Below are 17373 nucleotides of genomic sequence, written 5' to 3'. Positions count from 1 at the left end.
TTGATGCACTATGTCATAAAAAAATAAATAGCAATTGCTGTTCAACAGTAAAATAACACACCATTCGCAGAACATACTTCCCTCTCCCCAGGGGGAAAAGAAACCCAAAACAAACAAGACTTCCCAAATATGTCATGTACAAAATTGCAGATAGTGGCTCTGAGTTTAAATACAATATTGTACTTAAAACTCAACCTATATATCATACATGGTATTTTAATTCTCCTATGGACTCTCAAATCACCCAAATAGTCAACTCTTGTTCCTGATGGAACTCATTTTATTTTTTAAAAAATTCATTATTATACTACTTCAAAAAAGCATACAAAATAATAGACATTTTGACTCTACATCATTTTACACATCTGGATCTCCTTTATATGGGTTGCGCTTTCTCTCTCTCTCTCTCTCTCTCTCTTTCAACCAGTGGATTTCGAGATCATTTTAAAATATACTTGACAAAAAAGGTAGATCAGTTTTGTTCTTTAATGCATCTGAAGCACACTGCATTGATGAGCAATATGGAATGCAAATTCATTTTTTTGTTCTGGCTTTCATATAAACAGCATGAGTCTGAGAAAACACTGAAATCGGTAACACTGCAGAGTCGATGCCAGTAGGCTCAGTCACTCACTTGAAAGCTTATATCTTTTTTAACAGAATGTGTCATGACACAGATGAAGCAATAGTTTAAAAACCACTTTCCAATAATAGCTGATAAATATTTTGCTCTTCTTCATGCAAGATTTCTTAAGTTGATTATGTTCTGTATGTTAACCATTTAAATAAAAATAAATATTCACTGACTACAGGTTTGTAAAACATCAAAAGCGAAAGCCTCGGAGTGATTAATGTGAACTTGTGCTTTTCGTGAAATGGAAACCTTTTGACAGGGAGTCACGAGAATCTGCTGTGAAGGAAAAATAAATTTGGGCTGTTGCAAAAGCAGTTGTTTAAAGTCGGGGTGGCTAACTAGTGGCTTTGCAGATTCGTCTATCTCCAGCTCGAATTGGCTCCAGCCAGCATAGCCAGTGATCAGGGATGACTGTAGCCTAGCAACATCGGGGCAGACACAGGTTAGCCAGCCTTGCTTTAAGCCAGGTGAACCCAGGAAACCACATGGAGCCACACTGTAAAACATTCAGTGAATCATAAGCAAAACTAGAACATTCTGCTTTGCATATTATAACAAAGATCAACAAATAAATTAATGAAACACCATATCTGAAATGAGCATATATCCTTAATACATTGATCAGAATAAAGAATGTGTTTTAGATGCAAGTGATGGAGGGTGGAAACTCCAAAGCCATCTCAGATCAAAACATATCCTTCCTAAGTTCAGCTCAGTGGTTTCAGGATTGTTGGCAGATTCTGAAAGTTCAACCTCGAGCCATAATTAGGATTCCACAAAAGCAAATTTAATTCCAGATGTTACAGTCTGGCGTCATTATTTAACAGGTGATAATTTGCATGAAAGGTCATCTTTCACTCGTTTTGATGGCAGGGTTTTGTTTTTTAATTATTATTTCTCCAGGCGACAGAACTAAGAGAGCATTATGACTTAATAGCTCCAGTGGGTCGAAGGCTCAAATCCCCCAACAGCAAAGGTGTCTTCTAAATGAGCCAATTAGTTGTTAGCACACGCTAGTGCTCAAGTAAACTCATCTTTCAAGTCTGTGTGGCAACCAGATTGTAACAGGAGTGCACTGTGTGAAAACCTGAAAAAGCTGACAGACACTTTTAACGTTTCTGCATAAACAGAGGTTGTAGGGAGAGTTATATGCTAATAAGCAGATAGGGATGGGCTGCTAATCTTTTAAGACCCTGGTGCCGTGAAAGGAAACCTCCAGCCAAAAGTCCCATAAGTGTTCCTTCATTCGACAGAGCAATTTTAACTGAAGACTTTCAGATGGTGTTAGGTGAGGTAAATATCAGAGGGAGAAACACCAACGACATAATACAAACATGAAATGCCTGTTCACACAAACACACCACAAAAGACTACTGGTTAATCTGTAGCATCAGTGAATATTTCTTTTGTTTGATGTGTACATTGAACACTTTCTTTGACAATACCAAGGAAGTAGATTTCGCAAGCTGTAAAGTGTGTACATTGGTAGCTGTAAACAGGGCTGTAAATGAGCCAAAGCAGTTCATTTCGAAAACTGAATCTAACTCTCTGCTAGTTATCTATTTTAGGAATACTGATTTATTAGAGATGGTAATTTCTGTAGTTAAACAGGACCGGATGAGACCAACCACATTTAGGGAGCTGGTAGTTCATACACACAGACAAAGAGATGTAAGTGCTTTGATGCCAAGGATGGCTTGAGCAAACCCAATAAGGCATGCCAGGTCCCAAGGCTACCGTAATACTGGCAAAGGCAGAGTAACACCGTTATGTACAATACAAGTATAAGTCACCTCGCTGGGTGAGCCGTAAATGAGTTCTTGTTCTGTAACAGCAGTTATATATACATATATATCCACAGTTGTGCACAGAATTACAGGGAGGGAGCAGCTGTTTGCTTCGTGCTAAAAGCCCGTCTTGCAGGAAGGATGTGCAATGCTCAAGTTTCCGATTCGACTTAGTCTGACAAAATATGGACGAAGGATACTGGGAAGACCCCTTTTCTCTCTGGCTTGCCTTCAATGTGGCCGATCTGCAGAGAAGAACAAACAATTTTGGCTCAGAAGGCATCAGCCTCCCACCCTCAAACCTCCGCATTTGCTATCCCACATGCAGCAATAATGTGTATTATGTGCTTGGTAGTTGGTAGTTTTATGCTTTGATATCTTCACTCTGAACTTGGCCACTTTTATATGGAAGCAAGTCTAATTAATAGATACCTGAGATCTGGGAAACACCAAATATTTCAGCCATGATCCTTATGTGGGTAACAGTTATGCGGTTACATTGGTGTGGGGTTTTTTTTGGGGGGGGGTCCTCCCTCACTTCCCTGGAAAAGACCCTGATGTTGGGAAAGATGGAGGGCACAAGGAGAAGGGCACGACAGAGGACAAGATGGTTGGACAGTGTTCTCGAAGCTACCAGCATGAATTTGACCAAACTGCGGGAGGCAGTGGAAGACAGGACTGCCTGGCGTGCTCTGGTCCATGGGGTCACAAAGAGTCGGACGCGACTAAACAACAACCTCCCTCACTAAAGGTTTTTGAGCAGGGCTTTACAGCCATCTGCTGAGTTTCAAAACCCAGTTGGTCAAGCAGACTTGCCGTGCTATGAATGCACACCCAAAAGCACCAGTGGGTGATGAAATTGGTTGTAGTTTTTTTAGTTTGGCCTAAATTTGCAGGACTGCAGACACACAGCGGGCTCCTAGCTGTTAAGATAGGGATAGGGTTAATATCTTATTTCTGTGCAAGGCCTCTTTTGTTCTCGCAGTCATCAACCGCTGCTCTGCTGCAATGTTTTGCTGCGGTGAGACGGGGGTAGCCAACCTAGTGCCCTCCAGATGTTGTTTAACCACAACTTCCATTATCCATGGCCATTGGTCACTCTGCTGGGGATTGATGGGAGCTGCAGTCCAACAACATCAGGAGGGCACCATGTTGGCTACTCCTGGGCTAGTAGGATAACACCATGACCTATGCAGCTGCTCTGCTGCAAGGAATCTTGTACCTGAGCCTAGCCCACTTTCTGACTTATACAGCCTGTGTAGGATCAGATCACTTGGGTTCAGTCCATTCCCCACTTAAATCTGTGGCAAAATGTGCACTCTTCTTTAATGGAACTGCACTTGATACTTTAATTACAGAAAAAGACTAGCAGTTATAAGCAAGGTTTAAAATGCAATTAGTAACACAATGCATGCTAAAACTATATTGCCGCACCATTAAAATAAGTGTTAGGCAATGCCTGAGTTGTGTGGTGGAAGATTAATTTAATTTAATGTTAGAAACAGTATGACCTTGGTGTTATTTTGCTTTTCACAGATCTGTAACCACTTAATAAAACTGGATTCGGTTTTTCAAAGCAGGAAGGTACATACCCACCACTCTTGGTCCTCTTCACCTGTCACAATGATAACTTCTCCTTCAACAAATGTAAGCTCATCATCATTATCTGCCTGGCAATCATAGATTGTCTTCACTCGCCTAACTTTGTTCTTTCCCTAAAACGTAAATCACATTATAGCTAAAAGGCAGGAAAATACCAACTACAGAACAAAATTTTAACATAACAGCAAAAACACTGAATGCTACAAATACGTTTAAACATTTCAAATACTTTAAACCAACAGAGGCCTAAAGCCCTCAAAAATTTCCATGTATGTGTTCAGTAATTTAACGTTTTCAATTTTTTTTAAAAAAAAACTCCTAACACACTGGATTTTGAAAGCTACCCACAGAACATTTAAGAAACAAAGGTCCTGATGTACGATGAATTACAGAAGAGGATGCAGGTGTACCCAGCAAGGCTGCAGCAGGGAATACACCATTTGTCTTGGAGGCACTAGGTGAATGCATTTTTATTTCCCCAGATGTTTCTGAAGGTATGTAGAACTTGTGACGCTCCAGGTGTTGCTGGACTCAAACTCCAGTCAGCCTCAGCCAGCATAGTCAGTGATCAGGGGCGATGGAAGGTGTGCTCCAGCAACATCCATGGGATGCACAATGCATACATATGTGATTGGGTGGGGGTTATGTTTTGTTACTTTTTTTGTATTTTTATACCCTACTCTTCACCTGAAAAGGCTCCCAGAACAGCTTACGTAAGAACAAAGGAGGCAGTCCCTGCCACCAGGCTTACGTTCTAAAAGACAGAAAACAAATGGAAAAGAGGATCTGGTGCAAAACCACGCCAGGCCACTTGGATCCCAGCCAACAGTATTTATTCCTAATGTCCCATTCCTGACATGTGCAGCTCACCAAGATGTGTAGATACATTACCCTTGCATTTATCAGAGCAAGAGGATAGAGAGTCTATAATAAATATCAACTAAAACCTTTATGGCCATTATCCAGAGCGCCTATTAAGAGATTTAGGACCAATTTCTTATTTTCTGGCTGAGTAGCTCACTATCATAATGTTGTGGCAGCAAAGAGAGGGCTGCCAGGCTGAAGAGGTTGGCCAACCCAGTTGCATATATAGATTTTATTTACACTGAAATTTCTATCCCACTTTCCCCTTCAACTGATCTGCTCACGAATCATGAATGATTTGGGGGAAAACAAAAGGAACCACCCTCACTCACAATAGCCCAATCATTAAAACAACTCATGCCAAATCCAATGATAACCGCTTTTCTGCACAACAGAAAATCCACTTGCACAATGGAACTGGGGAATTCTTTTCTCTGCCCTCCAGCCTCCCACACACCCCACAAAACCTGCTCCATATATGGGCAGGAGAGGAAGAAGAAGCCCTATTGCAGAAACAGACACCAGTTTGTGCTCATTGGATCTCACCCTAAATAAACACATATCAAGACATGCAAAAAAATAACCCCAGAAAGCCAGAACATAGCAAGGGCAACAAAATCTATCTAGCAGCATTATACATTACTAGATAGAAGGGAACATTTTCAATGCTTTGCCACTGGCAGTTATATAAAGACAATTTACCAGGCAATCTTGGCACTTGAGAGTTTGCCTTTGTGAAAGTGGCTCAATTGAAATATTAGTCCAAGTTCTTCTAGACAGGCAGCTCCCCGTTTCTACGGGGGTTGCATTTCTGGTCAAAGCACACATTGGTGGAGCACGCAAAAATCTGCCCCGGCCCCTGTTCTGCCCCCACTCCTCCCTCTTCTGGGTCGAAAAGGACCTGCACATTGGCGGCTGCACATCAATTGGATGCACCAAAAATGGTAACCGCCTGCGTTGCATTTTTATAGGGATTAAGGAGACAGGTTTATCCCCCAGTACTTTCTTTACACTTTGGGAACTTAGATGAAATTTATTTTTCAATTTTCATGGTCCTCTAGCCTGTCTGCCTGGCTTCTAATCCAGAATGTGGCAACTAGACTGGTGACTGGGAGCAGCCGCCGAGACCAGATACGTTTCCGAGCACAATTCAAAGTTTTGGTGCTGACCTTTAAAGCCCTAAACAGCCTCGGTCCAGCATACCTGAAGGAGTGTCTCCACCCCCATTGTTCAGCCTGGACACTGAAGTCCAGCTCCAAGGACCTTCTGGTGGTTCCCTCCCTGCAAGAAGTGAGGTTACAGGGAACCAGGCAGAGGGCCTTCTCGGTAGTGGCCTCCCATCAGATGTCAAGGAAATAAACAACTATTTGACATTTAGAAGACATCTGAAGGCAGCCCTGTTTAGGGAAGTTTTTAATGACTGATGTTTTAATGTATTTTTAATCTTTGGTTGGAAGCTGCCCAGAGTGGCTGGGGAAACCCACCCAGATGGGTGGGGTATAAATAATAATAGTAGTACTAGTAATAATAATAATATAAAAACATAAGAATAATGCTGTGACAGATCCTGAAGCTGAGGCTCCAATACTTTGGCCTCCTCATGAGAAGAGAAAACTCCCTGGAAAAGACCCTGATGTTTGGAAAGATGGAGGGCACAAGGAGAAGGGGACGACAGAGGACGAGATGGTTGGACAGTGTTCTCGAAGCTACCAGCATGAGTTTGACCAAACTGCGGGAGGCAGTGGAAGACAGGAGTGCCTGGCGTGCTCTGGTTCATGGGGTCACGAAGAGTCAGACACGACTAAACGACTAAACAACAACAAGAAGTGCCACTTGCTTGCTCTGCGACACACTGATCATAGCCTGGACCACGCTCAGTCAAATCCCCTTGGCTAGCTTGAAGCAGCCTTGATGGGCAAGGATAAAGAGCACGTGGTTAAATTACTGCAAGCACCTTGTCCACATAATCAGGCTGATCCCACAAAACAAGATTTGATGGGGCAGCGGACACCTCATTTGCACATGTCCCAACAACGGCATTCAAGTAATCATGAGAAGGGAGCAATTTTTTGTCCTCAAATTGCCTGTGTTGGTCATAGTTTATCAGCTAGGCTATTTTGAAATACATGATTGTGACTGTGCAGCAAGTGATTACAGTCAGCCAAGAAGCAACAGAAAGGTATTGGCATGGGGCGCAAAATGCACCAGGAAAGCTGTTTTCTTCAAGCAGCTTCGCTGTGTACCTCAAATTCCCCCGGTGTTATTTTCTGCACAGAACTCTGCACACCCCAAAGCAGGGTTGGCAGCAACAACAAACCCTCGCTGCCCTATAAGAGAACAAACCATCTATCTACTCACCACGTTAATTTTTCTAGGAAGTGGCACTGGGGTCTCTGGCAGTGCATGGGTTACATCATTGGAGTCTTCAGATGCTTGCTTTTGGACGGCCTCTTTCGATTGTACCTTTGGAGAAAGATCCACAGAATGAGACTTTTGATTTGCCTCCGAGGGCTGAGGCTTCGGTGACATTTCTCCAACAGGAGTTTTAGCCAAAGCATCTCCTAGCTGAGGCTTGGGAGGAAGGTCCTTCATTTGCGGCTTCGGAGGCAAGTCTGAGAGCTGTGGTTTTGGTGGCAGGTCTCCTAACTGGGGCTTGGGGGGTAATTCTCCTGGCTTGGGGGGCAAATCTCCAATCTGAGGTTTCTGGGGTAGTTCCATGGGTTGAGGCTTTGGGGGCAAATCTCCAGGTTGTGGTTTCTGTGGCAGATCAATACAAAGTGAAATGGACTTCTGAAAGGTTTCCGATTGTTGACTGGGCTTGTCTATTGAAGGAAGGTGAATCGTCTCTATTTTTCTTAGTGCCACTGAAACAGAAAGGAAACACAATGGAATTAATTTCAGAATGGGTTGCTATTTCTCTATTTGCAACAGATAAAAGTCCCACACACAAGGTCCTATACTTTTATACGCAATCACTGTGCTCAACAGGAGAAAGCTTCTTGAGGATAACACCTGATTGTGTTCTGCACAATATAGGAATTTTAGCACTAACCCTTTGGAAATGCCTCACTCTACTTATCAGACAGGCACGATCTCTATTGCCTTTCTGGCACCTGTTGAAGACCTTCCTTTTTCAACCAGCCTCTTAAGTGGATATATTGATCCCAGTCTGCCTTCAAACTGTTTTCACAAATGAAATAGTTTCCATTTGCATATATGCATTTATTTTTCATTATCTTTGTTGTTGTTTTTACCATGAAATTGCTTTGAGACATTTTGTGGGGATTCATAAATGGAATTAAATAAATAAAACAGAGAGATGTGGAAGTGTGAACTTGGCCCTGAGCCTGAAATCCCCATCCCTGTTATAGTCTAAGAGACATTTGTAAAACAGAGTACTGCAGCAACTATATTCTTAGTTCTTGCCACTCCTATGTCTTGAAACCTACAAAGCATCCCAGGATTAGGCAGGTTTCTTATGCTGAAACTTTATGTTGTTCAAACAACTCTTCACAATATAAATACAAACATGCTGTGAATAAGGCAAGAGAGGAAGAGACCGGCCTGGGGAAAATCTATACTTGAGATTTCAGAGACCCCAGCCAGTCAACAGTAGACCAGAACAGTAGTGGTTCAATGATCTGATTTAGTATAACATAGCTCTGTATGCATTCATGCTCAGAGATATACTTACCTTTTTGAGGTAGTTTTGGAAGAACTCTTGGACCCAGTGCAGTCTTAGCAGTCCCAGTGCTGATGAGCAAACACATAATGGTTTACATCTCTATAATGAAATACCCAAAATGCCTCCTTTTTAGAGTACCAGGCATCAACGTTAGCAGCACAAACACTTTCCATAGAACAGACTCAAAACCGCACAGGGGTGTTGACTGTGGGCTTCCTTTACTCAAATATAACAATGTTTGTATATAAGGATTCTATTATTCTAAGCTTGTTTTTGAAATAGGCTACTGAAAGAGTATGGATATTGACCTGTTCAAATAGGACACCACTGGAACAGAAATCATAAGTCAAAACAGAACTGAAAAAGAATCATGAACTGGGGCAGGGGAGATGTTGGTTCTTTGAATTCTGAATTACTTCAGCACTGGATGATCAACTCAAGGATAATATTAAAAACTAAGAATATATATATGCCACATTATGATCTCTTGTACCTGACATGTTTGAAGATTTGCACTGATTGCCACATTTCCAGGACTTATTTCCTACTAAATGAGACATTTGAAATTTGCTCTAAAGGTTTTGAAACAGTGCTAGTTTAAGCACATGAAAGCACTGCATTGTCTTTTTCTGGAGTGGAGAGGAGATGTCTGCATAGCCTATTTCCTCAAAGCTAGTGCTGCAATAGCTTTTTAAAAAAGATTTTTTTAAAGCTGAAAACCTCCAAGTTCACTGGTGCTTTAGAATTTTATATCATGGGTCAGGAAAGCCGTGTAAACATGTGCCAGAAAAGGCTTTTCGTGATGTCAACAGGGTCCTTTCTGAAATCAGGCCTCCTTCTATTGACAGCTTTTCTAGCTCTGTTAACATCCTCTTCTTCTTTTAGATAAGAGTGGCTAGAACTGCAATGCACGTGGGGCTGTATCACAGATTTGTCTGAAGAAAACATGATACTGACTTTTACATTACAAACCCTGACGGTATGCCTAGCAAAAGCTATTAAAAAGAAAAGAGAAGGTGAAATGTAAACAAGTTAAGTTCAACTATAAATATGTTGTTGTTTTTTTTAAAGGAACAATTTTCTACTGACTCACAAAAATCTGGATTAATATCATTGTTTGGCCTCAGTGAACGAACAGGAAATGTAAAAAAAATCTTACCCTGATTGTTGAGACATCCCCTCAAACTTGTTTGCAGTCTTTGTGGCTGGAGGACCCAAATCATTACCTATGGATTAAAACGTTAAATAAGTTTTTTTTTAATTTTAAATTGGATGAAGTAGCAGATATCATAAATAATGTAAAGACTTTTCAAGTAGAAGCTATAGGATCTCACCGCTACCTTTTTTTATGCATAGTGATTTAAGGCCAGAAAAGGCATTTATAATCTAGCATATGGCCTCCTATGCAATGTTAATTTTAAGCAATTTAAGTCCGTCTGCTAGTAAGGGAAAGTATTTAAAAGAATTATACTATAATAGCATGTTTGTACAGGAGGTGCATTGTACTGTGTTTGTGCGTTATGCATGTGTTTGTGGCCAAGGTGCTATGAAAGAAGTTAGGCAAGAGTTAAAACTTTGTGATCTGAGGCATTTTCTCTTTTGAAAAATTGTTAACACTTCAGTCCTTATATAGAACTTCCTATTTCTGTAATATTTGGTTTTTTAAAAAACCTCACCCAACTGTTTACACCAAAATGTGCTAGGAAGCTGAAGGTAGAACTCTAATTTACTATTGTAGGGCACTAGCTATATTGCTGAGGTTTCACATTCTGATACTAAAAACACACCCTGTTTCTATGAGAACTTTTAATTTTATCACCTTCTTTCACCACAAACTGGAAATTAATTTCTCCCAGAGAGGCTGAATTTGTTGATAACAATTAATCTAGTGATGCGAATGAAGAAATGCAAATAACCTTTCTGAAGATGTGTGCAATTCAGCCCTAAGAACCCAAGTGAAGAATTTAATACGTTTAAGGCCCTATTCACACAAATGGCGATCGCATTGAATGGAGGCACAGAGTTTGTGTGTGAACTGGTCCTCAGAGAGTTAAATTGATAGTATAAAAGGAAACCACATTCTTGGCAAAGAAAAGGGCTGGTGTGATGGGTGAATGAGTTGCCTCCTGAATTGTGCCTCATTCTAGATGCCCTGTTGCCTCAGGCAGCCCAAGGAAAGAACTCTTCTTTGAGCCAACTCTCTTCCCAGCTGAGAAATCAAAACCTTTGGCCAGAACAGCAAGCAAAGGTTGGATGGGGGCAGCCAAAATGTGATTTAGCATGCGGTTTGCTTCACAGTGAGGAGCAGAAGACAACAGACCACCTTTAGTGGCCACCCAAGCAAGGAGAAAAGCCAAAAGTTCTGGAAATCTGGAGATTCAAGAGGAAGGTACGAGCCTCTCCGTGCCCCATGGAGAGGATAAGGGTATGTTGCAATAAGTGGGGCAAGGCCCTCACTTAGAAGTAACTCTTGTTCCTTTGTCCCCACCCATCCCCTCCAGTTTAAGAAGCCTTATTTTGATTATCCTGTTCTTGTCTACCCTCTAAAGGACACAACTGGGAGTGCAGTCAACTCCAAGGCTTTTTATAGCTAGAAAGGTTCTTATTGTTCTAGATCAGGCATACGCAAACTCAGCCCTCCAGATGTTTTGGGCCTACAACTCCCATGATCCCTAGCTAGCAGGACCAGCGGTCAGGGATGATGGGAATTGTAGTCTCAAAACATCTGGAGGGTCGAGTTTTCCTATGCCTGTTCTAGATCAAGGCGGCCTAACTTTTCATACCAGGTGGGCCTGCAAGTGTACTTCGACACAGAACATGTGGACCGCACACTGCCTTGTTGCTGGGGTGGGGTGGGGCAGGTAGGCCAAGATAATCAAGGCACCAGGCTTGGGGAAGGAGGTGTGAGGTTGTGGCAGGTCCTAGAGTCCTCCTACCTCCCTTCCACAACCGGGAAAGCACTAGCTAGGCTTTGGAAAGGAGGCGAGAGGAATATAGGACCCTGTCAGAGCCCTCGCACTTCCTTCTCAAAGCCCAGCACCTCACTTACTCGGCTCATCTGTTGCAGAGTTATGTGTTGCCCAGTTATTTTCCAACAATTATAGTTCTAGTTACAGAAAGGTAGCCGTGTTGGTCTGCCATAGTCAAAACAAAAATTTTTTTTCCTTCCAGTAGCACCTTAAAGACCAACTAAGTTAGTTCTTGGTATGAGCTTTCACACCATGCACACGAAAGCATGCACACGAAAGCTCATACCAAGAACTAACTTAGTTGGTCTTTAAGGTGCTACTGGAAGGAAAAAAAATTTTTGGTTTAAATTATAGTTCTGTTATAGTTTAATCAACAGTTGCCATCTCTGTCTTATTTAGAAATGTCAGAGAATGTTATAGACTGTTGCAACAACAACAACAACAACAAAACCACTTAAACGAAATCAGGATGGTTTTCTGCCACAATACATTTGTTAGTATTTAACGTGTCGCAGGAATCTTTGTTGACTCTGTCTGGAGGTGACACAAGCCAGAGAGGCAAGCCAAAGATTTATAGTTATAAGCAGCACATGGATGCAAACACATAAATAAATTTAGTGAATAAAGGGCCATTAACTAAGCATAGGCCTTCCCTTTGTCATGCATCAGCTAATTAACTTTTCAACACAAAAAACAAGAGCACAATCCATTACTGGCTATGCCAGCTAGAAAGGGAGCCCCAGAGAATAATGCATTTGTGTTTAGCTCTGCCACAGTCCTTGTTTGCATGTAACACTAAGCCAAACTGTGGCTTAGAGTGAACAAGCATGTGGACTCCCAGAGAGGGGAATCATAGCTGCCTTGCTCCTCACCAGTTGTTCTGCTACTGTGCTGAACTGAAGGATCGTCTGGGCTCATGGTTTAGCCTTCTCCAGACAAACCATTGCACAAACCTTGTTACAGCTTATAATTTGTCTGAGGAAAAGTACAGCATGGCCACCTTTACAAATTGCTATTTTGTATGGCCAGAAACATTTCCCCCTATTCCTGAATTTCACTTGTTTACATGGACGTGACAGGGCCTGCTGAATTTTTTGACTTTCAAATTCCAAAAATCAGGGGAGCTAAAAAGATTAAATTAATGTAGTTTAGCTTTGCTTGGTAAGTCAATTGCGTGTAAAATTGCATAGAAAAACCTCCTCACTGAAGAAATTCGCAAAAATAAAGTTTCACTTCCTAAAATGACAAGTCACTGTGACTTGCAACAACCCTGTAACAATGCTCACCCACTTACAGTTGAAGGGAATTTTGATCTATAAACTGACACACCTATTTCCCGCTTATTTAACTGTTCTTGGATTGTGTTTTTTTTTTGGGGGGGGGACATAAGTCCCAAAGAAAACCATACAAATCTCATACTTTTTTCCTAAAGGCTGAGTACAAATCAAATTGTAGACTTTTTCAGGTTAAAGCTTTTTGCCATTGCAGTCAAAACCCATCATCATATTTGAAAATATAGGTCAAGTAATTCCTTAGAACACTTTCAGAACTAAAGTCGAGGGCTTTGAAAGTAGACTTGTCAGGCAAACCTGATGTATAGAAATGTCACACAAGACCAGTTTGTGCATCATGGTAAACCATAGTTAATGGTTTGCCAGGAAAATGAAACCACTCTTGCTTCGCTCTTTCCTTAGCGCAAGGGGAAGCAATAACCCATGATCCCTACATAGCATTACACCAGAACCATAACTGGCACGCTAAAATGTAGCAATGGCTTCACACTGTAGTTTATCTGGTGCAAAATAAAGCACAATGCCAAGTTAGGGATTGTGGTTTGTTGGCCCCACTAGGGGAGGAGTAAAACATGAGCCATCTGTATGCTCACAGTAAGCTACTGGCTGTGGCTTACTATGATATGCAAACAAAGCCAGCGGCAAAGTAATTTAGGCTGCAATCCTATACACACTTACCTGGGAGTAAGCACTCAATGGGACTTACTTTTGAGTAGACATGTACAGGACTGCACGACAGTAAAGGAGAATCTTACAAAAACCTGAAATTTACTTGGCCAGACACAGAAAAAAAATTCTGCTTTAGTTATTGCACTTTAGTAAAGTACAGACTATGGAGGCTAGAATGTTTTCAGCAGAGTACAAGGCAACATGGTAGCCTAGGGACAGCAGCAGCGTTAAAATCTTATGAAGGGTGTGCTTTTGTAGTTTCAAGCAAACACCTTAAGCTCTGCATAAATTGGTTTGATTTCCCACTTTCTGCCCCAGAGGACCTTCCTATCAATCTAAACAGAACTGTGCTAACAAATATTGGAAATAATTAACTGCCCTATTATAAATGTTCCATCAGCGGATGCCAGATGGAATTATCTTCCCTCTATTCCCCCTACATGCAATTCATGGTTGGTGGGTGTCTCCTGATCCACAGTGGCAATTCTGTAGGGGCACCCCGGGGGTGGGTGGGATAAGCCCCATTGAGCTAGTGAGACTTGTTGAGTGGGTTCCCAATAGCACAACGGTTTAGCTGAACCCAGCTCAACATGTTTGGTAACTGTGTTAGCTACTTCCGCACATTGTTGCCAACAGAAATAACCAAGGTAGCTATGGGGACGCGGGTGGCGCTGTGGATTAAACCACAGAGCCTAGGACTTGCTGATCAGAAGGTCAGCGGTCCGAATCCCCGCGACTGGGTGAGCTCCTGTTGCTCGGTCCCTGCTCCTGCCAACCTAGCAGTTTGAAAGCACGTCAAAGTGCAAGTAGATAAATAGGTACCACTCTGGCGGGAAGGTAAACGGCGTTTCCATGTGCTGCTCTGGTTCGCCAGAAGCGGCTTAGTCACGCTGGGCACATGACCTGGAAGCTGTACATCGGCTCCTTCGGCCAATAAAGCGAGATGAGCGCCGCAACCCCAGAGTCGGCCACGACTGGACCTAATGGTCAGGGGTCCCTTTACCCTTTTAAGGTAGCTATGAGCCTTTGGAACGACACAGGAAAAGTCACAGAAAGCTTATCAGCTGGAGAGATTCATTTATAATTAGCAGCGACTGGTTCAATTCATGCATCATACTCAGCCATGGTATTGCACTAACCCTGTAGGAAGCAATTTTGCCAGCCAATTGTAAATTATGTCCCCCCCCCCCCCAATTCCAACATTCCATTGAATCTTGGATAGCCTACTTGAGCCAAGGTTTAGTGTGATGTCTGAACTGAGCCACTGTGAGCATCTCCCTCTCACCCGAGTGTTGTCTTAAGTGTTTTAAAACTCACCCCAAGGAATTTGGCCCTTATTCTGGGGTCCATGAGGTAGTGGGCTTGGTGGGTCAGAGAGGGTTCTTTTGTGTCCAGGGGGTGGGGGAGGGGGCCTCTTCTTAGACAGAGTGGAGCTGCCACTAGTGGTTTGAGTGCTTAAAGGAAGGGTTGAAGGAGGGCCAGGCAGACCTGTAAAATCAAACAAACAGCCTTTTACCAACACACAGAAGGGTTAGCACAAAAGCAGCACAAAAGGAACTACCAAAAAAGAAAAAAAGGGGGGGGAGGCACCAGACCACATTAAAGCAAAGGAATGAAAAGCAACAATAAGCAATTCCAAACTTTAACAACACTCTTATTACACTCTAAGCCTTTCTGGCTTTGTAAGTATTTTGATTGGAACAGTACACGTATACACACACACACACTTGGCATATCAGAGAGAAGGCACTCTAAAGGAATTTCAGTTTAATATTTAGTCACAGCAGACAGGGCTTAAATTACTTAATTATTATCTATTTTAAAATAAAGAAGAGTTTGGATTTGGATTTGATATCCCGCCTTTCACTCCCCTTCAGGAGTCTCAAAGCGGCTAACATTCTCCTTTCCCTTCCTCCCCCACAACAAACACTCTGTGAGGTGAGTGGGGCTGAGAGACTTCAGAGAAGTGTGACTAGCCCAAGGTCACCCAGCAGCTGCATGTGGAGGAGCAGGGAAGCGAACCCGGTTCACCAGATTACGAGTCTACCGCTCTTAACCACTACACCACACTGGCTCTCAATAAATGAGGGAGGAAAAGAACAGATGTGGATTGGAAGTTACTTTCTGCTAAAGCATGCAACACTGAAAGCAGATACAGTAAGCCAACAACCTAGGCAAGGGGTACATTCCAGGGATTGAGCCTAAAGCCGAAATTGTGTATAGTTAATACTCACTAGGTTCAATGGCGGGTGGGCTTGCCAAAGTAATTTTATTCATTTTTTAAAATTAAATTTATATATTACCCTTCATCTGAGGATCTGAGGGCAGTTTACAAGATAAAAATACAGTATAAAAGAACAAAATAAATAGTTAAAACTGAAGAAAACAATAGGCCCCCACCCAATACATTTAAAAGGTCGTAGAATATTAATAAGCCAAAGGCCTGGTTGGAGAGGAACTCGGCCTACTTTCTGCCCCTTTTTAATCTTTTTTTATTTATTTTGACATGCATGTAAAGCTGAATGCACACAAGTTAAATGTGCGTAAGTTGCATGCTTACTGTACTGTCTTTGGTGGCTTTCTGTACAGCAAATCCTACTATTGGTAATGCATTGTCTGTTTAGGCATTTATACATAAAAGAGGTTTAAACTTGGTTTAAACTTGCGTATCTAAATTACAATAATTTTGCTTCCATCTATTTTAACATTTAAACCTTAAAAGCATGTTAAACATAAGTTTTATTGGGTGTCCTATATAGACACCATAACAAATAAATAAGAAACATAGCTAAAAGATTAATTTGGTGATAATACTGATAATAGCAAATGTACTAGATTGTTTTATAGATTACAATAACACTGTGAAGTGCTTAACATTACATAAATGCAATTTGTCATTAAAATGTTAAAAAGAGAGAGAATATACTGTCATATAAGATCAATGCCATATAAGTAATGAAGTGGATGTTATGCTCTAGCAGTAAAAGATGCTGAAATTCTGAGATACAAAAATCGCCTTGGTTGATTAAAAATTCTCATTGGTAAATGTGAAATAAAGTGAAACACATACTACTATTATTACTACTACAAAACATACCTTTGAATACAAAGTAGATGATACAAATAAGTGCACTGAATCTTAGAAGAAATTAGAAGATGGCTTTTATTAAAAGTACAAATGTTTTAGCTTGTTTTGAATCAAAACAAACAAGATGCAGACACTTGACTATGTAACAACACGGTGGAACCTCAGTTTTTGAGTGTCTCGGAAGATGAATGATTCAGAACCCAGACGCCAAAAACCTGGAAGTAATTGCTTCCGTTTTCAAACATGCCTTCGAAGTTGACGGCTTCCGCTGCATGTTTTTTCAGTTTTTTCAATGGATTTTGCTGACTGCCCATTGATCCTCGATTTTCAAACATTTCGGAAGTTGAACGGTCTACCGGAACTGATTACGTTTGAAAACCGAGGTTCCACTGCACTGTGACATCCTGCATAAGGTCAGGGATTATCATTGCATATTATGTTAGTCATTGTTCTGACTCTGTATTGCTTATATTATTGTTTATCTCAATATTTACCTTGCAATCTACCTGGCTAAAGAGTGAAAATGGGCAAATATTCGTTTTAAAAGTTGCACCACCTCAGAAAGGAGAAATCTATCATAACAGTCTAAGGGTCTATCATTATCCAGAGAAAACAGGTGCAAGTACAGTTAGACAAACCTATTATTTATCACAAACACAAGCTGCTCATTAAGTTGCACTGCAAACTAAACAGCTGCATACACATTTCGGAGGCAAGTGCACGCCATGGGTACCACAGCTGATTCAAATTTCAATTAGGGAACACTGAAGTCAAATTTAGCTT

At 41.5% G+C, this 17373-nt stretch overlaps 1 protein-coding gene across 3 annotated transcripts in view; it reads right to left on the bottom strand.

The window, feature by feature from the left end:
- Window positions 1-252: 252 nt before the first annotated feature.
- Window positions 253-17373, bottom strand: part of ASAP1 (ArfGAP with SH3 domain, ankyrin repeat and PH domain 1) — a 149430-nt gene continuing 132309 nt past the window's right edge. For 2 of the 3 annotated variants that reach the window (XM_053395298.1, XM_053395299.1), the window contains 6 exons: window positions 14820-14990; window positions 9732-9798; window positions 8582-8640; window positions 7246-7751; window positions 4014-4136; window positions 253-2666 (listed from right to left, as the gene is read on the bottom strand). In XM_053395298.1, the coding sequence (XP_053251273.1) occupies window positions 2592-2666; window positions 4014-4136; window positions 7246-7751; window positions 8582-8640; window positions 9732-9798; window positions 14820-14990 (1001 nt within the window). In that variant the 3' untranslated portion in view covers window positions 253-2591. The remainder of the gene's footprint in view (window positions 2667-4013; window positions 4137-7245; window positions 7752-8581; window positions 8641-9731; window positions 9799-14819; window positions 14991-17373) is intronic. The other variant, XM_053395300.1, reaches the window with a different exon arrangement.

Source organism: Podarcis raffonei, chromosome 7 (genome assembly GCF_027172205.1).
Source record: "Podarcis raffonei isolate rPodRaf1 chromosome 7, rPodRaf1.pri, whole genome shotgun sequence".
NCBI classification, from domain to species: Eukaryota; Metazoa; Chordata; class Lepidosauria; order Squamata; family Lacertidae; genus Podarcis; species Podarcis raffonei.
Note: the sequence above shows the minus strand (reverse complement) of the source record. Positions and strands in the feature narration are given on the sequence as shown.